Below are 21657 nucleotides of genomic sequence, written 5' to 3'. Positions count from 1 at the left end.
ATGTCATAAGATTTTTAAATGAATTAAAATAAAACATGCTTTAGACATATACAAAAAGCAACTTACTTGCTTTGCAAAATATGGTAACAATGTATAAACTAACTCTTTAAATGTATGTAACCACATATTTCTTAGGCAGATTATCTTCTTCACCTAATAAAACTATCACATACTTACATAAGTATTTTCAAAGAGGGTAAAAATATGTAAAAATTTTAAACTTGCCTTCAACTTGGCTCAGATTTAATGGTTTAATTGTTAAATAAACCATGGACCTCTGAGCTATTTGCATCCTGTATTGATGACTAATGATTTCACCATTTTCTTCTAAGAAAAAGCAACCTTTTGATTGTACACATTGCCACTCCTGAAATAAAGAAAAAAATTTTTTTTTCAAACTATGTTTACTAAATGTTGCCAGCATGCATATCAAGGAGGAGAAATCTGAGGAGGATATAAAAGAACTGTAAATAGAACATTGACTTCCAGGAATTTGCAACTGTCGTTAAGAGGTAAAAAACAGACATGACACAATTCAATTATAATTGATAGTAGTATATGGTTAGAACAAAAAAAGAATTATATATGCAAAATAATATTATAATTGCAGTTCCTAAAATAGTGCCTGACACATTGTAGGTGCTCAATGTCTGATGTGTGTGTGTGTGTGTGTCTCTGTGTGTGTGTGTGTGCATGCAGTAGGGGAGAGGTGGAGGGAAGGAGTTCATCAATATAAACTGAGAGAGCAACCCATGAACTGTATCTTGAAGGGTCAGCTGAACTTGGATAATGACAAGTTAGGAAAAAAACATAATGAAGAGAAGAAGTAAAAAAATATAAAGTTCATGAGAATGAGAGAAGTATTGAAACAAAGTCCTATATAATAAAAAGCTACTATGCAAATCAACCAAACAGCAGAAAGACAGGTCACTATGATGCACACTGACCACCAGGGGGCAGATGCTCAATGCAGGAGCTGCCCCCTGGTGGTCAGTGCACTCCCACAGGGGGAGCACTGCTCAGCCAGAAGCAGGGCTCACGGTTGGCGAGCACAGTGGTAGTGGCAGGAGCCTCTCCCGCCTCCACGGCAGTGCGAAGCTGGCAGTCAGACATCCCCTGAGGGCTCCTGGACTATGAGAGGGCACAGGCTGGGCTGAGGGATCCCCCCTCCTAAAGTGCATAAATTTCATGAACCAGGCCTCTAGTAATAAATAAACATGCTGCAATAATAATGATTATAGTAGGAATGAAGAAGTAAGGACTGCCCTAACCGGTTTGGCTCAGTGGATAGAGCGTCGACCTGCGGACTGAAGAGTCCCTGGTTCGATTCTGGTCAAGGGCATGTACCTTGGTTGCAGGCACATGCCCAGTTGGGGGCTGTACAGGAGGCAGCTGATCGATGTTTCTCTCTCATTGATGTTTCTGACTCTCTATCCCTCTCCCTTCCTCTCTGTAAAAAATCAATAAAATATATATATTTTTTAAATGTCAAAAAAAAGGACTGCTAATACTGATCTGTTGAAAGAAAACGTGAAAGGACTTTGTATTTAAAAGATAAAGTATGTGAAAATGAAAATAATTATTTCAAGTCTACATACTAAAAGAAAATTCACTTAGTTTCAGAGCTATAGCAAAATACTGATAAATATCAGTTTTCAGAAAGAACATTCTATAAAATTGGCTCTACCATCTCTTGGTTTAGCCAAATCCCTTTTCCTAATCCAAATGAATATGTATATATGGGATCTCATAACTAGAATTATACACAACTAAGATGGCTCCTTATGTAGAAAGTAAAGGATTCTCTATTCAAGGTATAAGAAATTGTGTCATTACCATAGATCTGTGCAAAAATGCTTTTCACTTTATCATTAGTAGACTTGCTTAGCTATAATGTAGCACATATGTCTATTCTACTCCTAATGACTTCAAAAAATATTAATGAGATTTTGAAGTTACTTTACAAAGAATGATTCTGAAAAATTATCTGTAAGGATATTTAAATAATAAACTCAAGGCTTTAATAATATTAAGATAACTACTAAAAAGGTGTGTATTTGCTGTATAACAACAATATAAAAATATTACTAATCCATTATAGAAAGACTTATATGGCACTTAAAAGACACAACCCTGGCCGGGTGGCTCAGTTGGTTGAAGCATTGTCCCATACACCAAAAGGTTGTGGGCTTGATTCCTGGTCAGGGCACATACCTAGGTTGCAGATTCAATCCTGGCTAGGGCATAGAAGAGGCAATCAATCGATGTTTCTCTTTTATATTGATCTCTCTCTAAAAATCAATTTTAAAAAAACACATATCTTCAAGTGAGGACTATAAATAAATAAATAAATAAATAATGCTAACCTTGTCTCTTGAAAAAATTTTTTGCTAAGCAATATTCAAAATTTCAATTTAACTGGTTCTATAATTACCCATTGAGTTGGTATATCATTACTTACTTAACAATTTTTAAAATATTGGACATGTAGGTCATTTTGAATTTCTCATCAGCACAGACAATGCTAAAATAAATACTATTTTATCTAAATTTTTTCTTCTAATAAATAATATCCTTCAGAAGAACTTCTAGACAAAAAGTATGTATATTTTTTAAGGCTAGTGATGTGTTTCCATATTGCTTTGTTAGAGTGATGCTAATTTTATGCCACTAATGGTGTAAAATGTAATAATTTTGCCATTATCATAATGTGATCAGTATTGTTATCATTTAAAAAGTTGGGTGGTAGGATTAAAAATGGCGACAGAGTCAGTGGATGCTGCATGGACATGCTCCCAGGACCAAACTGAAGTTACAACTAAAATACAAGAAAACTTCCTGAATAACCAATGGAAGACTCACTGGAGAGAACCCTGTTAACCGAGAACCAAAAGCGGAGACAGCATAGAGACTGGTAGGAGGGGCAGAAGTGTGAAAGGGCTGGCCAGGCTCCCACAGACAGCAACTGCAGTTCCTGAGAGATATCTCAGCTGTGGGGGTTGCCCCTCAGAACTCTGGGGTCTAATTCCCAAGCTGTGCCCCCCAGCAGAGAGCATCAGAACTGAGAAGGGTACCCACACAACATCTGGCTATGAAAAGCAATAGGGTTGCTGTCTGCCAAGGAGAGACGGCTGGAATCCAGGCACCCTCTTAAAGGGCCATTGCACAAAATTTCCTGTGGGGCTACTCACCTTGTGCTCTGGCAGAGTGGACTGGAGCTGTGTGAGCAGAAGCCAGGACCAGGGGCATAGACAGTCAAATAGAGAGCTTCTCAGACCCCCCCCAAAAAAGGGGCTAAAGGAGTACATCACCACCAAGCCAGCATTACAAGAAATGCTAGAGCTCAGAAGGCTTCCTGTACTGAGTCATTCCCTCATGCTGTGGAGGTCATCTTTCTCACACAGACATTTGCTATATAGGTGGCTTGCCTGGGGGGAAGACAGTTGATCCACCCTATTGGAAAACATCTTAACCCAAGGTGCAGAGTTTCTGAGGCCTAATAGAAGACTGAGAATAACTATTAGCCTCCAGGCAGAAGAAATTACCCCACACTGTTAAAAAACAAACAAACTCTTGCCACACCTGTGGACGATTGCCTGTGGGCAATTCAAGACAAAATCCTATCAGTCTGTTAGGCGGAGGCATTCTCTGGAGGCTTTGAGTCTTTGCCTGATCTAATTAGACAAAAACAGCATTTGACATTGTCCTGCACTAAAGATTGAGAGGCATAGCAGATCAACCTAATACATAGTCACAAGCCCAAACAGGCAGCCAAAATGAGAAGACAAAGAAACAACCTCCAATGAAAGAACAAGAAAATTCTTCAGAATAAGAGATAAATGAAATGGAGATAAGAAATTTACCTGATATAGAGTTCAGAATAATGATGGTAAAGATGATCAACAGCATGAGAAAAGATATAGTAACTATGAAAAAAAAATAGACTCAGGATTTGGAAACAGATTCCCCTGAGTCACTGTACTAGTACATCTGAAAATAAAGAGCTTTTCCTGAAAGAAAAAAAAAGAAAAGGAAACAAAAATAAAGAATGACATAGCACAAATAAAGAATACATCGGAAGGAATACACAGCAGATTAGGGGAAGCTGAGGATCAAATCAGGGTGGAAAAAAAATCACTCATTCAGAGAACCAAAAAGAAAGAAAAACAATTAAAAATCAGGAAGACAGCTTAAGAGAGCTATGGGACAACATGAAACATAATATTCAAATAGCAGAAGAGGCAGAAAGGGAGAAAGGGATAGAGAAAGTGTTTGAAGAAATAATGACAGAAAACTTTCCTAACCTGGTAAAGGAAAAACTCACACAAGTTCAGGAGGCACAGAGAACCCCAAATAAGAAGAACCCAAACAGACCAACACCCAGACACATTATAATTAAAATGCCAAAAGTTAAAGACAAAGAGAGAATCTTAAAGGCAGAAAGAGAAAAGCAAACTGTTACCTACAAAGGAGCTCCCATAAGGCTGACACCTGATTATTCATCAGAAACTCTACAGGCCAGAAGGGAATGGTATGAAGTGCTCAAGGTTATGGAAAGCAAGGATATGAAACCAAGATTACTATACCCGCAAGGCTATCATTCAACATAGACAGTCAAATAGAGAGCTTCTCAGACCAAAAAAAAAAAAGGGGGGGGGGGGGCTAAAGGAGTACATCACCACCAAGCCAGCATTACAAGAAATGCTAAAGGGACTGCTGTAATGAGAAGAAATAGAGAGAGAAACCTAGGCATACAGAATTAAAATGGCAATAAATAAGTACGTATCAATAATAACCTTAAATGTTAATGGACTAAATGCTCCAATCAAAAGACATAGGGTAGCTGAATGGATACAAGCACATGACCCAACTATATACTGTCTATAGGAGACCTGCCTCAGAACAAAAGACACACACAGGATGAGATCAGAGGGATGGAAAAAAATTTCCTGTGCAAATGGAAAAGAAAAAAAAAAAGCTGGAGTAGCAATACTCATATCTGACAAAATAGACTTCAAAATGAAGGCCATCACAAGAGACAACAAAGGCCACTACATAATACTAAAGGGATCAATCCAACAAGAGGATATAACCTTGGTAAACATACATGGACCCAACATAGGAGCACCTAAATATATTTTTTAAAAATTCTGGAAGACTTTAAAGGAGAGATCGACAACAACACAGTCATAGTAGGGGACTTTAACACCTTGCTGACTTCACTGGATAGATCTTCCAGACAACAAATTAACAAGGAAACAGTGACTCTAAAGGACACCCTGGATCAGATGGATTTAATAGACATTCATAGAACATTTCACCCAAAACTGCAGAATATACATTCTTCTCAAGTGCACATGGATCATTCACAAAGATAGACCACATATTAGGACACAAAACAAGTCTCTATAATTTCAAGAAGATTGAAATCATATCAAGCATCTTCTCAGATCACAGTGGAATGAAATTAGAAATCAACTACAGTAAAAACACCCAAATCATTCAAACACTTGGAGGCTAAATAGAATGAATGGGTTACCAATGAAATCAAGAAAGAAATCAAAAACTTCCTGGAAACAAATGAAAATGAATACACAACAAACCAAAATCTCTGGGACACAGCAAAAGCAGTCATGAGAGGAAAGTTCATAGCACTACAGGCCTACTTCAAACAAACAAAAAAGTCCTAACCAGTTTGGCTCAGTGGATAGAGCGTCAGTCTGAGGACTGAAGGATCCCAGGTTCAATTCCAGTCAAGGGCATGTACCTTGGTTGAGGGCACATCTCCAGTAGCGGGTGTGCAGGAGGCAGCTGATCGATGTTTCTAACTCTCTATCCCTCTCCCTTCCTCTCTGGAAAAAAATAAAAATAAAATATATTTTTTTAAAAAACAAGAAAAATCAACAATAAACTATTCAACCCTACAACTTTAAAAACTAGAAAGAGAAACACACACACACACACACACACACACACATACAACAAAACAAGAAACGCCCAGAGTAAGTAGAAGGGAGGAAATCATAAAGATTATAATAGAAATAAATGACATAGAGACAAAAAAAAAAAAAAAAAAAAAAAAAAAACACAAAAAATCAATGAAGCCAAGAGCTGGTTCTTTGAAAGGGTAAACAAGATTGATGAACCATTGCCAGACTCATCAAGAAACAAAGAGAGAGGACCCAAATAAATAAAATCAGAAATGAAAGCAGAGAAGTAACCACTAATACCACAGAAATATAAAGGATTGTAAGAAAATACTATGAACAACTATATAACAAGCCGGATGAAATGGACAAATTCCTAGAAAAATACAATCTCCCAAAACTGAATCAGGAAGAATCAGAGAATCTGAGTAAGCCAATAACAACTGATGAAATAGAAGCAGTAATCAAAAACTCTCAGCAAACAAAAGCCCAGGTCCAAACGGCTTCACAAGGGAGTTTTACCAAACATTCAAAGAAGAACTAACACCTATACTCCTCAAACTATTCCAAAACATCGAAGAGGAAGGAACACTTTCAAGCTCTTTTTATGAGGCCAGCATTACCCTAATTCCAAAACAAGATAAAGACACTACAAAGAAGGAGAATTACAGGCCAATATCCCTGATGAACATATATACTAAAATCCTCAACAAAATATTAGCAAATTGCATCCAGCAATATATTAAAAAGATCATAAACCATGACCAAGTGGGATTTATTCCAGGAATACAAGGCTGGCACAATATTTGCAAATCAATAAATGTGACACATCACATAAACAAACTGAAAGACAAAAATCACATGATCGTATCAATATATGCAGAAAAAGCATTCAATAAAATCCAACACCCATTTTTGATAAAAACTCTCAGCAAAGTGGGAATAGAGGGAGCATATCTCAACATGATAAAGGCCATATATGACAAACCTACAGCCAACATCATACTCAACAGGCTAAACTAAAACCATTTCCACTAAGAACAGGAACAAGATAGGATATCTTCTTTCACTCTTATTCAGCAGAGTACTGGAAGTCCTAACCATAGTGATCAGACACGAAGAAATAAAAGGTATCTAAATTGGAAAGGAGGAAATAAAACTCTCATTATTCGTAGATGAAATGATATTGTACATAGAAAACTCTAAAGTTTCCACCAAAAACTACTAGATTTAATAAGTGAATTTGGCAAGGTAGCTGGATACAAAATCAATACCCAGAAATCAATGGCTTTTTTATACATCAATAATGAATTCTCAGAAAGAGAAACTAAAAAAAATAATCCCATTTACCATTGCAACAAAAAAATTAAGATACTTAGGAATAAACTTAACCAAGGAGGCAAAAGACCTGTACTCGGAAAACTACAGGACATTGAAAAAGGAGATAGAAGAAGATATAAACAAGTGGAAGAATATACCATGTTCATGGATTGGTAGGATCAACATCATTAAAATGTCCATACTACAGATTCAATGCAATCCCTATTAAAATACCAACAGCATATTTCACATAGCTAGAATAAATACTCCAAAAATTTATGTGGAACCAAAAAAGACCCCGAATAGCGGCAGCAATCTTGAGAATGAAGAACAAAGTTGGAGGAATCACAACACCCGATATCAAATTATACTACAAAGCCACCATAATCAAAACAGCCTGGCACAAGAACAGGCATAGATATCAATGGAACAGAACAGAGACCCCAAGCCATTACACTCTATTAATATTTGACAAAGGAGACAAGAGCATACAATGGAGTTAAGAGAATCTCCTCAATAAATGGTGTTGGGAAAATTGAACAGGTACAGGCAAAAAAATGAAACTAGCCTACCAATTTACACCATACACAAGAATAAACTCAAATAGATAAAAGACTTAAATGTAAGTCGGGAAAATCCATAAAAATCCTAGAAAAACCCATAGGCAGCAAAATCTCAGACATCTCTCATAGCAATATGTTTACAGATACATCTCCTAGGGCACAGGAAACTAAAGAGGGAAGAAACAAATGGGACTACATCAAAATAAAAAGCTTCTGCACAGCAAAAGAAACCATCAACAACATGAAAAGAGATCCCACTGTATGGGAGAACATATTTGGCAATGATACACCTGATAAAGGGTTAATGTCCAAAATATATAAGGGACTCATACAACTTAACAAAAGGAAGACAATCCAATTAAAAAATGGGCAAAGAACCTAAATAGACACTTCAAAGTGAACATACAGACATATGAAAAAATGCTCAAAGTCACTGATCATCAGAGAGATGCAAATTAAAATGACAATGAGGTATCACCTCACACCTGTCAGAATGGCTACCATCAACAAATCAACAAATTTCAAGTGCTGGTGAGGATGTGGAGAAAAGGGAACCCCAGTACACTGCTGGTGGGAATGTAGACTGTTGCAGCTACTATGGAAAACAGTATGGAGTTTCCTTAAAAAATTAAAAATGGAACTCTCATTTGACCTAGTGATCCCACTTCTAGAAATATATCCTAAGAAACCTGAAATACAAATCAGAAAGAATATATGCACCCCTATGTTCATAGCAGCACAATTTACAATAGCTAAGATCTGGAAACAGCCCAAGTGCCCATCATTAGATGAGTGGATAAAAAAGCTGTAGTACATTTATACCAATAATTCAGCAGTAAAAAAAGAAGAATCCTTACCCTTTCAGACGGCATGGAGGGACCTGGAGAATATTATGCTAAGCAAGATAAGCCAGTCAGAGAAAGACAAGTATCACATGATCTCCCTCACATGTGGAATATAAGTAACAAAATAAACTGATGAACGGAGTGGATCCAGAGACATGGAAGCATGGAACTGAGTGTGGAATCTCAGTGTGGGTGGGAGGATGGGACGTAATTAACCAAAGACCTTGTATGCATACTAGAGGCCCGGTGCACAAAATTCATGCCCTGGGGGGGTGGGGGGGGGGTTCCCTCAGACCAGCCTGCACCCTCTCGCAGTCCAGGAGCCCTCCGGGGATGTCCAACTGCTGTGGAGGCGGGAGAGGCTCTTGCCACTGCCGCTTCATTCGCCAGCTGTGAGCCTGGCTTCTGGCTGAGCGGCGCTCCCCCTGTGGGAGCGCACTGACCACCAGGGGGCAGCTCCTGCATTGAGCGTCTGCTCCCTCGTGGTCAGTGCGCATCATAGCGACCGGTCGTTCCGCCGTTCAGTCGATTTGCATACTAGCCTTTTATTATATAGGATATGCATAACCCATGGACGCAGACAGTGGGGTGGTGAAGGCAGAAGGTAGGGATGGTTTGGAGGGGGTTAATGGGGGGAAAAGGGGACATATGTAATACTTTCAACAATAAAGAATTATTTAAAAAAAAGTTGGGTAGTAGTGGGGGATGATTTCTTAAGCAAGGTGTGGGTACATAAAATATTCATTATAGTATTCTGTATGTTTACATGTATTAGAATGATTTTTTATTAATTTATATTAATGCAACAAAATGATAATAAAATGGTATTGTAATCACTTTTGCATTAATTTTAATTTCCCTGATTACTAGCAAGGCTAAACATTTCCCCATGTGTTTATTACTTGTGTCTCCCTTGTGTGAACTGCCTATTCATCCCCTGTTCTCATAGCTCTATTGCAGACTTGGTATTTTTCTTACATATTTTAATAAATTCTTTTGGCTATTTTATTTTTTTATTTTGGCTATTTTAGATCTTAACCTCCCATTGTAAGCTTTTATGCATGCATTTTCTCTATTTCCTTTTATTTTAGTTTTGGTTATTTTTCAACTTATGTAAGTTTTACATTTTCATATTCATATTTTCTTTGGAGATTTCTTCTTTTTTTTTAATTGACAGAGAAATATTTATTCAGGTTGCAAAAATTCTCCAGAAGGGCATTACATGGAGAGAGAGAGAGAGAGAGAGAGAGAGAGAGAGAAAGAGAGAGAGAGAGAGAGAGAGAGAGAGAGAGAGAGAGAATAAAAAAAGAAATTCCTTGCTGTACTGAAGCAGCAGTGCTTCCCTTTTGACATTTCATAAGGCATGAATGTGATAGCAATGGAAGCCCCAGAGACTGGCTGTTAGCTCACTGCAGGTGAAGGCGTTATGAGGAGCCTGGGGGTAGGGGTTGGGGTCAGGGGGAGGGTGCTGTGTCCCTGCCTCTGTCATCCTGGGCACACTCTCGCCTACAGTGTCTCTGGTATCCGCCTTCCCTCCCAAGGTGAACTCACTAGGGACTCCAGCTTCCAGTTTACTCTCTTAAAATGCATGGTTGGCACCGGGCTGCCCTCGCAGAGCTGGGCACACTGGCATCCCTTGCTGGCCAACAGGGTGAGTTTATTAGAAGCAGCAGGAGTGGACACAGCTCCTTTGGCCTGGGTCTGGGGAGGCAGGGAGGACTGGGGGCCAGGCCGAGCTGAGTCAGAGCCTGGCTGCTCTGAGATGCGAGAGGCTCGGTTGGGCCTGGAGATTTCTTCTTAAACTGAATTTTACCATTATTGCTGAACTATTACTCAAGGTTTCAGTCAATAGTTAATCACATGCACTGTCATACCTTTGGGGTATAAAAGATATGTGTACTTTTAATTCTGAGAAATTAAAATGTGACTTCAGTTACTGGGATTCATCTTCATAAGTATATTGCTCATGACAAAAATAAGTCTTTATATATGATATTTTAACAACATCCTTATGAAGCAATATGGGGTAGGTATAAGTTAGTCATTTTAATAAACAGAGAAATTGAGATAACCAGAGGTTTATTGGTTCAGACTTTTATAATGAGTTTGTAGAAATATCAGGTCTAGAGTCTAAGGCTTTTGGATCAATGCTTTTACTATTACCCATCTGGAAGGGTAAGGGGTACTAAGTTAGAATTACAGACTATTAAAAGTAAAAGAAGACTAAAAAGCAATCCAATGCCGACTTCTCTTTTGATTAATGAAAATCTGAAAAATAAAGTGATATCCTTGAGTTACAATTCTCATTAACTGCAAAATCAGAGCTGGAACCCAAGTCTCCTACTTCTCCCCAAACTATAAGCTATACTCAAAATTTTGTTCTCTTTCACACTTAAATATCTGCCATGATTTTGTTAAAAGCTAGAATTTAAAGAAACTTCATGAATTATTATAACAAAGTATAAGGCATTATAATTAGAATTGTCCATATATAAAAGCATTAAGGTGAACATAAATTATTTACTTTTCTTATTTAAAAAATAAGATTTTAATAGCTGAAAAAAATTTCTTAAATTTGTATTGTAATCATGGATATAGTAACCTCCCACCCCATTTTTTAAAAAATGCTTAAATAAAACTAAAGAAGAATGCACCTTGCCAGGTATCTTGGTAGTGAACATAATTTGTGGCATCTGAGAAACTCAAAGATGGAAAATTTTTTTTTCCTATGGTACTTCTGGGGCCAGTGGCATGAGCTGACAGGAATAGCCTTTGTAAAATTTAGCTGGGAAGCAAGTTAAACATTTTTAGTAGAGGTCTTTCCTAACGTCCAGTTCTAGAAACAGTACAGGTAGAAAGGAATTTATAAATTTCTTTGAAAAGACAGCCAACCTGTATACTATAATCCATGGTTACTAAAGCTGGGAATTTTTAGGACAACAGCTATTATAAAATAGAAGTAAGACAAATGTCACATTATTTATATCACCCAAACTTCAAGTAATAATCAGATTATTTTGAATACTAAATAGCATTACTAGGAGAATTTGTAGCTTTCCTGTTTAAAAGGAAGCATTCAAATTCTTAAGATCTGCCAGAGTTTTCTTCTATCAAAATTTCCTTTAAAACAAATAGACTTTCAATCAGACAAAGCTTTTTCTCTAGGATCTAGTAGACTAAAATGTGATGAATTGAAAGAAAAAAAGTACTGACAAATTTGCTGGCTCATTCAAATAAATCAATTGGAAAGAGTTATAGATTAAGTTAAAAGTGAGTAGTGTGAGGAAAATGGAAAAGGTTTAGTTTTTTTAAAAATTTAGAATGATAGAGTAAGAAATTCCATGTATAATGTAATTTTTGACAACATAAAAAATAGCTTGTAATTCTTATACAGGGCATAAGGTGGTGCTACATTCTACTAATTCAGGTAAATTCACATAAAAGAAAAAAGAACTGTAATTCATTTGTCATATACAAATTTTACTTATTTTCATTCACAATGTATAAGAAAATGCTGAAAAGCACAAATTGAAAATAGTAAAGTTGAAAATTCTAGCTATCAAAAAATAAATATTAGTAAAGTTACATTTTTCTTAGAACACCTTAGGAACATAATTTGTTTTGACATAAAATTCTGTATTATTATTAAAACTTAAGGTGAGGTAGAATTATTATGCCATCAGCACTATCATCATTACTGTTGTTTTTTATAAAGATACATCTATGTCACATACTTATTAGGAAGCTATTTCTTTTCATTAAGATGAGTAGGTAGTTACTGAACTTTTTGTTATTAAAGAATTATAAACTGTATATACTTGAAAGCAAAGGTAATTTTAGATGATTTATAAAGGGAACATTTGATATGGATTACCACTAATTGACAAGTAGAATTGATCAGCATTTTAAAAATTTGAAAAACTTTTGTTAACAAAATTATTATTGGGAACCTTCACAAAAATTAAATTAGACAACCATTTCTAAATACAAAAAAATGTTTATATTTGCATTGTTTTATATAGATAGATAAATATATAACAGTAGTGGCCTGGTGCACAAAATTCGTGCACGGGGGGGGGGGGGTTACCCCTCAGCCCAGCCTGCACCCTCTCCAGTTGGACATCCCACTCGCAATCTGGGACCACTGGTTCCTAACCGCTCACCTGCCTGCCTGCCTGATCGCCTTGAACTGCCCTCCCCTGCCGGCCTGATCTCGCCCCCAATGGCCCTCCCCTGCTGGCCTGATTTCATGCCCAACTGCCATCCCCTGCCGGCCTGATTGCCCCTAACTGCCTCTGCCTCAGCCCCCACCACCATGGCTTTGTCTGGAAGGAAGTCGGACGTCCAGAAGATGGCTGGTTGACCTGGTCTAATTAGCATATTACCCTTTTATTAGTATAGATATTTTATACAACACATATATGCATATGTACATCCATACATATATGTAAAATATATATGTAGGTATAGTCTTAATTAGGAGTCTGGATATAGGAAATTTTGCATCTCTGGAGCTTACCACTCATCATTTGGGGTTTTCTCTAATTCTAGTCATGACTGGCAATTGAAGCTATTCCTCTCTCAAAGAAATATTCCTGACACTACTTGCACATTGTAAATCCTAAGCAAATGGATATCCTAGAGGATTAAAAAAATAATAGTGATACGGTACCTAGGTTTGGCCTATAGAAACTAATACATACATAGTCCCTATAAGGGTCTCATTTTCTTGCTATAACTCAGGTCCCTTATCAATTGTGTGGATTAATGGTTTAAAATCTGTTTTATATGTACGCCATTACAACAATTTTCTAATTTCTGAAAATACCCTTCTTCTCCTAATTCCATACTTCTCCACTCCACTTGAAATTGAGGTACCCAAACTTGTTTAAAATAGATTTAAAGTATTTGAGTAAATATGATTTAACAATTCTTTTAGCAACTTATTCTATCAATCTCAATTAAAACAAATTATACATTATACTCATAACCAAGTACTTCTCAGAGTTGTTATGAAACTCAAGAAATATATATGATTTACAAGATTTGTAAAGTAACTTCAAAGTAAAATGCAAACAAAGAACTGAATCCTGCTGAATAACAAAAGAATCATGGATTTTTTAAAAAATTATTTTTAGCTCATCTAAGAAATATGAGAGAGTAAACAACATTGGTTTAAATGTTGACAATATGCTATCTTCTTTTATTCATTAAATCCTCCTAGTATCTTTTACCTAATTCCCAGTTATCATCAGCACCATTCCTTGCTCTTAATGTCTTAGATGCAAAACTTAAGTAGTCTTTTGTTATACAGTCACTGTGGCTTACATACTAATTTTGGCATCGTCTATTAGCTCTGTCCCTCCCTTAGTATGTTCAGGTACTTCCCTAACTATCATGATAGGTCTAACTATCATTACTTTGTTTTATTTTTCTTCTCTTTCACTTCTTTTTTAATTGAACTTATTGGGGTGACATTGGTTAGTAAAATGATATAGGTCTCAGGTGTAAATTCTATAAAACAGCAACTGTATATTGTATTGTATTGTATGTTCACCACCCCAAGTCAAGTCTCCTAACTATCACTACTTTATATCTGAATAACTCTATCAGCTTCTCAGATAGTCTTCCTAAGGTGAGGTCTCTGTACACAGTATACAATAGAATAACTTTTCTTAAATTATACTTTTATTATGTTACTCCTTTATAAAGACCTACAGATGTTTCTTAGTTCTGTAATAATATTAACAGTACTATTATTTATTAAAGTGAATACTATGTCCCTGGCACTGTGCTAAATGCTTTATATATGTTAGATGATTTAATATTTCAAAAAGGACACTAAATATAATTATCCCCAATTTATAGATTAGGAAACTGAGACTCAGAAAGACTGCTGACTAATTTGCCAAAGGTCACACAGTTATTAATTGAGAAAGCTAAGATTCAAGCAGCACTTACAATAGTGCTTGGCACAGAGTGGTCACTCAATAAATATTTGTTGAATAAATTAATGAATAAATGAAATACTATGCTATATTACATTGGTATATTAATAATCTAATGAAAAATTTCATTTTTTAAAATTCAAGACCCATATTTTATAACTAAACAAAATAGCTGGCATACACTACCTTTCTAGTAATTAATTGTTGAATAAAATTAAATTAAAGGAATTGTTTGATATGGGCCCAATTAATAAGCGCATGATATAGAGAAAATGTTTTACTATGGCTTTAATATAATCCACATTAATATTTATTTATCTTTCTCTTTACACTAGCTAAACTTATATTTATTTATACCTTGAATCAGGTAAACCACAATTATTTAAATAAGTTAATTTTATTAACATCTAATGTAGTTTCAAAATACAAAAAGCTTCTATTAGTGGAAAATAATATTGCTGGTACACAAAATATTGTATGTGAACATGTTGGACATACACACCAAATTGCTTAGGGTGTATAGCTTCCTAAACAGTCTGAACAAAATTCCTTGGAGATAATGTTTTAAAATTTTAATATAGAACAAATGTCACTGTCTAGCAATTTAAAGATATAAGGGACTTCAGAGTTCAATTACAAATACAGAGTTGTTATTTGAAACAAAAATGTAGCTCTTGAGAACAATCAGTTCAGTTTTCTAACAGCAGTTACAGTATGTGGTCATAACCATTTTTCCCCCTTTTACAGAGGTCTCTAGGTACACATTTTTAATGTATCCTAGCAGTTTCCAGCTAATGTTTTATATTTTTGTAGCTATTATTTTCTGTTGAAAGAAAACTGGTAAAGGTTGAATCTAGAAAGGGAAAACAAAGGAAGAAGATCAATATTAACACTCTACAAATATTGACTTAGCAAAGTGACTTTGTTGTCTTTCTCTCATAGGAATTGATATTAAATGAATGATTTATGTATAAGAAACACCTATGAAAAGTATTTGTTAAAACAAAAAAATTGCTTGGTAAAGTAATTAGATAATCTGTTCATCAAATTCAAAAATTGAAGAGTGAACATCTTCAAACTGAAGACCTTTTAATAATATTCTTATTCATCATTTTCACTTTAAAATATTAGAGCTGGTTTATAGGTAGAAATGCTGCAATCTACAGAAAAGCCTCAAAAATTTATGTCACAAATTTTACTGGTTCCCTGTAGACACCAAATAGTTATTAATAAACTTTATGTCAATTTTTTTAGAAAAACTCTTATCTATTAATTTAAAATACTATACCTTTATTGAGTTTGGCTCAGTTAACTTTGAGTTTTGGTTACTATTAGCCTCCATGGTAATTGTGAAAGAAACAGATATTTTGAGCTTCCTGCTTGTTGCCAGTAAAGAACTCCTGGAATCACCTGCAACAAGTAATAGTTATTTGGTCTCCCAATATTAACAGCTGTCAATAGAAAGTTTGTTGTTAAATACAAAGTAGCATAAGCGGTCTATGTATTAATTTTGTTCTCTTTGTTCTTCCTATTGAAATAAAGTCAGAAGTTTTATATTTATCAAACTTTAAAGGTCCCTAATTTATGGGCTACTAACAAGATTCTTTATTTCAATATGTCATCTTTTAGCTTGAATTTTAGTTTTAATAAAATATAATGAGCACAGTCAAATCAAGTTCCATTATAAAATTTTACTTCAATAGATTTTTACAGCTAAGAGAGTCTAAAAAGGATAGCTGACAAAAGTTGGATTCTCATTTGTTTTATCACTAATAAGTGAAGATGGAAGGAAAAATTTATCTGAATATAACCCTACATTCTTGATGAAAAAATTCTTAGTTCGTAGCAGCATTATTTACAATAGCCAAGATCTGAAATCAGCCCAAGTGCCCATCAGTAGATGAGTGGATAAGAAAGCTGTGGTACATTTACACAATGGAATACCACACAGCCATAAAAGAAGGAACTCTTACCTTTTGCGACAGCATGAAGGACCTGGATAGTATTATGCTCAGTGAAATAAGCCAGTTAGTGAAAGACAAATACCATATGATCTCACTTATATGTGGAATGCAATCAACAAAATAAACTGGCCAACAAAATAGAACCAGAGGCATGGATACATGGAACAGATTGACAGCTGTCAGAGGAGGGAACTGGATGAAAGAAGGTGAAGAGATTAGCCAAAGAACATACTATATCCATAACCCATAGACACAAACAACAGTGAGGTGATGGCCAGAGAGAAGGGGGGCCAAGGGGCAGCTAAAGAGGAGGGGAAATAGGGACATCTGTAACAGTGTCAACAATAAAATTTTTTTAAAAAGTAAATACCTTTATTTGAGAATGTTTCCTGATCAGTTTTTCTTATGATTCTAGGCGATGGCTTTGGTACTGGTGATGGGTCCCTTTCAGGGAACCCTTCAATGTGGCTTCCAAACTGTTGACGCCTCAGTTTGCTGTCAACCTCCAGTTTTTCTAGAGTAGTTTTGAGACACTGCTCATTGGTTGTCATATATAATTTACAAAACTACAGGAAATAAGAAAGTAGTCCAGTTGCTAAAACAGTCAATCATACATTTGGGAAGAGAAAGCAAATGCACATTAGTAGGCAAGGAATAGACCGATAGATGGAATATGTTTCCTATTGAACGAGGGTACTCATTTTATTTTCTTGAGTCAGAATGACCACCCTCAAGTGACCTAGTGAAATGCAACCATGATTCATTGAGGAAGGCATACTCTGGGTGAAAATAAAATGTTACACAAAGAGAGGTGGTTTATTATTATTTTTTTTACAACACATGTAGACTTGCATTTGTTCTAAGTAATTTTATGATTCTTCCACCCCAGAAAAGCATATACCTGAGGAGTCTCTGTTTTTGCATGGGTACATTGTGTGAATGTGCATGCATTTAACTTGGTTATATTATTTTAATGTAGTCATCAGATTACAATTGTGGGAATGGAGAGGTTAAATTTCAAGTACAATCAGTACACAATATACAAGTATGTTATTGCCAACATTAAAAAAATGTGCTCTTTTAAAAACACTTCTACATAGTAAGCAAATTTACATCAATGTGAACTTATGTACCTTGATGTAGTCAAATTTGCCATCAGCATTTACATCGGCCAAATTTATTACAGCATTTACTTCTTCTCGAGTCATTTTCTCACCTCTCTGAAAAAACAATATTTATTTCAAAACAACATGACTATTACTTTGCTATGCATGGGGAGAGTGGAAATTCATTTTCATCTTTTCTATAAGTTTGACTACATGGTTTCCTTATAAATCTCAGAATGAGTACTCTGTCAAGTAAGAATAAAACATATAAAATAAAATTTCACAATTTTATAAAATTTTGTAAATGTGTGCTGAATTTCAATATACTAAATTTGAACAATGTGTAACACAGATCCAGTAATAATTATTAAAATTACAATAATGATACTTTCTTACATTGTACCAAGAAAGAGAATCAACTCTGAATCCCATTAATACTTTGTTTCTCTTTTATTTATCACATATCAATCACTGATTTACAGAGTTCTGAGCAGGAAAAGAATTGCATGGAAACACAAGGGGATTGCAAAGTGGGCTCAATTTTACACTTTATCTTTTATTTACAAAGCACCTTTCATCCAGAAGTATCCTTAGGTACTTTATAAACAACACATATATGATTCATTTCACCTGCCAATGAAATCGTTATTTTTAATGAGGACTTTGGTTGCCAAAAGCAGATTCCAAGTTTTTGCAAAATATGCATATTACAAAACTGTTTCACAGATCTTACCTTTGTTAGAAGTTTATAAAGGTCAGTGTGTAAAATAGAGCCATCATCATTTACATCTAATTGTTTAAATGATTTTAGCAGTTCTGCTTTTGAAGTAGGTTTTTCCTTTCTTACAATCATACAAAAATCATCAAAATTCAGTTTGGCAGTTTGAGGAGTCCAATATTTATCAATAGTCTTTTGGGATGGATTTCTTCCTGCATGCTGAAGAGCTGCCCAATAAAACAAGTATTATTTTTAAAGTAACATTTGGAATTGGTACTTAAGTATATTTTTTCTTTAAATCATTATATACTAGAGGCCCGATGCATAAAAATCGTGCAAGGGTAGGCCTTCACAGCCCTGGCTGCCCTGGCCCTTGCAGCCCTGCCCCCCTGCCCACTGGTCATTCTGGAAGGTCATTCAGGTGTCTGGTCTAATTAGCATATTAGCTCTTTATTATATAGGATTACAATATTATATAAAAGTACACAAATACAAATATATTACCTTTGATTTTGCTAATATATAGTTGTGAGTATGTGAAATAGTTTACTCTTGTATTATTATTTATTAATTACTGTATTATTTTCTATATGAATAACCTACTGTTGCTCCAACATATATATATATAAATATATATGTATAAGTATATATATATCCAACTAAAGATTATTGATTTATTAATGCCAGAATTAAATAGATTTTTCCTATTCTGACAGGTTTTTCTCAACCTACAGGGTTTAATTACCTTATTTATTTCATAACAGTGCTTGGAGAAAAGAAAAGATTAAAAAACAACCATCTACTTGATTGTTTTGAGGACATAAGAATAACCATAAAATCATAGATTATTACTTTTTCTGGTTCAACAAATATCTTAATGTAATAAAGAAATAGTTTGACAATAGTACTATCACCAAGGCATGATATCTAAAATGTTCATCATTGCTAGATATTATAATTTCAAGAACATCATGCCCCAAATGTCAAATATAGGCACAAAAAATATCTAGTTACAGCTATAGCCCTACTAAAAATCAAGAATGTCAACAAACTTAAGGGAAGACAATTGTAGAGCTACAATGGTCAAATCACTTTTTATTTTTATCCAGAACATTTGAAAATAATCCTATAGCCAGGCCAGTGTGGCTCAGTGCTTGAGTGTTGACTCATGCACCCAGAGGTCACTAGTTTGATTCCAAATCAGGGCACATGCGTGGGTTGCGGTCTTGATCCCAAGGAGGGGGCATATATATTTTTCATATATATATATATATATATATATATATATATATATATATATATGAGACATCTGTGAGTCCATTATATTGAACTTTCACTGTGCACAGGCATAACACAGTGTGATTTTTTTTTCAGAGATACAAGCTTCTTGGCTCCTAAGTTTTATAATTTCAATAGAAAGTGCACACCTGAAGTGTAAAATTGCTACCTGGGGTCATGGTGTATAGTTAATAACATATTAGAAGTCCATAGACCAAGAGAAATGTTCCCATCCTCCAGATTATACTAGTGCATCATTTCTAGACAAAACTTTGGCACAGAAACAGAAACAAGTTCATCATCTAGAGGTGCCTTTCAGAGCTACAAAAGGTGTAGCTGTAGTAATTGACATCTTCTATTCACCTAGAAAGCCTTTGTGGAAATTTGTAACAGTGAAGATAATATAAATTTTTTTTTTTTATTTCCACAGGTTTATTCTGGATGTAGACAAAAATACTGATTACCATGCTGACCTAGGAATAAAGAGCAGTATTTTGCCTAGTTTATAAATGGGCAATTCCTTAATTCATCTATCAAGAAAATAAAGATAAATGTTTTAGTGCTCCATCCCCAGCCAACCTTTTACCCTTTAAAACAAGCACGTCAAAATCGCTGCCCACAGGCCACATGTGGCCCAATATGAATATTTATGCGGGCCAGCCAATATAATGGCATGTAAGAAACGTTTTAATAAAAATTTTGTAACTTAATTTTTACAATAGCCTGTTATACATAATTATTAATAACAAACTACAACATTTGCTAATGACTGGTTACTATAATCATGTTGCATTCATTTCCCTTATGCGACTTATGTGCAGGCGCACCATTTCTCTCCACTAATACTAGCAGCAAATATTTTAGCAGCTGATTGCCACGTCAATAGTCTTGGACTGACTTGTTTGGTGTGTGCAACAGGAAATATTTCGCTTTCAGAGAGCAAGAAAAATAGGTTTATTTGCATGGTGCTTATTAATTTTGTGCAGTTATTCAGTGTCTGGTAAGGTAATGTTCAAGAAAAAATATTAATTTTTATTAAAATGTTCTATTACTTTATGTTAACAATTACTCATTTATTTCAGCCCTTTGTATTCATCATGTCTCTATCGAAATAAACCTACGTTCCTATGAAAATTGAAGCTTTTGTTTTTTTGTGGCCCACATAAACTTGGCCCGTGTTAGCCTTTGAGTTTGACATACTTGCTTTAAAAGCTGGGAATACACTCTAGCCGGTTTTGCTCAGTGGATAGAGCTTTAGCCTGTGGACTGAAGGGTCCCAGGTTTGATTCCAGACAAGGGCACATGCCTGGATTGTGGGCTCGATCCTCAGCAGGAGGCCTGCAGGAGGCAGTCTATCAATGATTCTCTCTCTTCATTGATGTTTCTATCTCTCTCTCCCTCTCCCTTTCTCTCTGAAATCGATAAAAATGTATTTAAATAAATAAATGCTGGGAATAGAAGTAGGACCCCAGTGAAGTTACTTGAAGTTAAAAGCCCATGTAAAGAAATGGTATTTCGTCCAGTTTTGAAACCTCTTTCCCACAAGCATATGCTTGTTGCTATCTTCAATAACAAAATATTTTAAAAGATACTGTTACTTACAGAACAATTTTTCTCAGAATAAAACTCATTATGCCCAAAACATGTACTCAGTAAGTTAAGAAACAGGTATAATTTAGTAACTTCTAACCTAATTTTAATCAGGTTACACACCACATTTTTAAAATCTAGATTATGTGAAATCAGTCATTACAATGCTACAAAGAGTATTCCACCATAAAACCAAAAGTGTGTATAATACTGAAGTGACAAAAACTGCATTATTATCCTCCCAGGTAATTCTATAAGACTGATAGCACCTTAGTAATACCTATTCATTGATTAACAAACTAAATGCCATGTAGCAGAAGGCATGGTAAACTTTTAAACTTTTGTGATCTCAGCCTATTTTCAAAAGAATAAAGAGAAAAAAACTAAAACTATAATTT

At 35.1% G+C, this 21657-nt stretch overlaps 1 protein-coding gene and 1 long non-coding RNA gene across 3 annotated transcripts in view; one reads left to right on the top strand and one right to left on the bottom strand.

Annotated features, from left to right (window-relative positions):
• LOC139003430 (uncharacterized) overlaps nucleotides 1–20182 on the top strand; it is a 92988-nt gene extending 72806 nt beyond the window's left edge. Inside the window, exon 3 of the long non-coding RNA XR_011470244.1 lies at nucleotides 20100–20182. This is a non-coding gene — a long non-coding RNA (uncharacterized lncRNA). The remainder of the gene's footprint in view (nucleotides 1–20099) is intronic.
• Nucleotides 1–21657, bottom strand: part of EFCAB7 (EF-hand calcium binding domain 7) — a 66447-nt gene that overhangs the window by 40956 nt on the left and 3834 nt on the right. For both annotated transcript variants that reach the window (XM_070405273.1, XM_070405274.1), the window contains 5 exons: nucleotides 18407–18618; nucleotides 17701–17787; nucleotides 16938–17133; nucleotides 15892–16013; nucleotides 226–367 (listed from right to left, as the gene is read on the bottom strand). In XM_070405273.1, the coding sequence (XP_070261374.1) occupies nucleotides 226–367; nucleotides 15892–16013; nucleotides 16938–17133; nucleotides 17701–17787; nucleotides 18407–18618 (759 nt within the window). The remainder of the gene's footprint in view (nucleotides 1–225; nucleotides 368–15891; nucleotides 16014–16937; nucleotides 17134–17700; nucleotides 17788–18406; nucleotides 18619–21657) is intronic.

The sequence above is a fragment of the Myotis yumanensis genome, unplaced genomic scaffold (assembly GCF_028538775.1).
Source record: "Myotis yumanensis isolate MYYU_CA2020_CCGP unplaced genomic scaffold, mMyoYum1.0.hap1 SCAF_2, whole genome shotgun sequence".
NCBI lineage: Eukaryota > Metazoa > Chordata > Mammalia > Chiroptera > Vespertilionidae > Myotis > Myotis yumanensis.
This window is presented reverse-complemented; position numbering and strand designations above follow the sequence as displayed.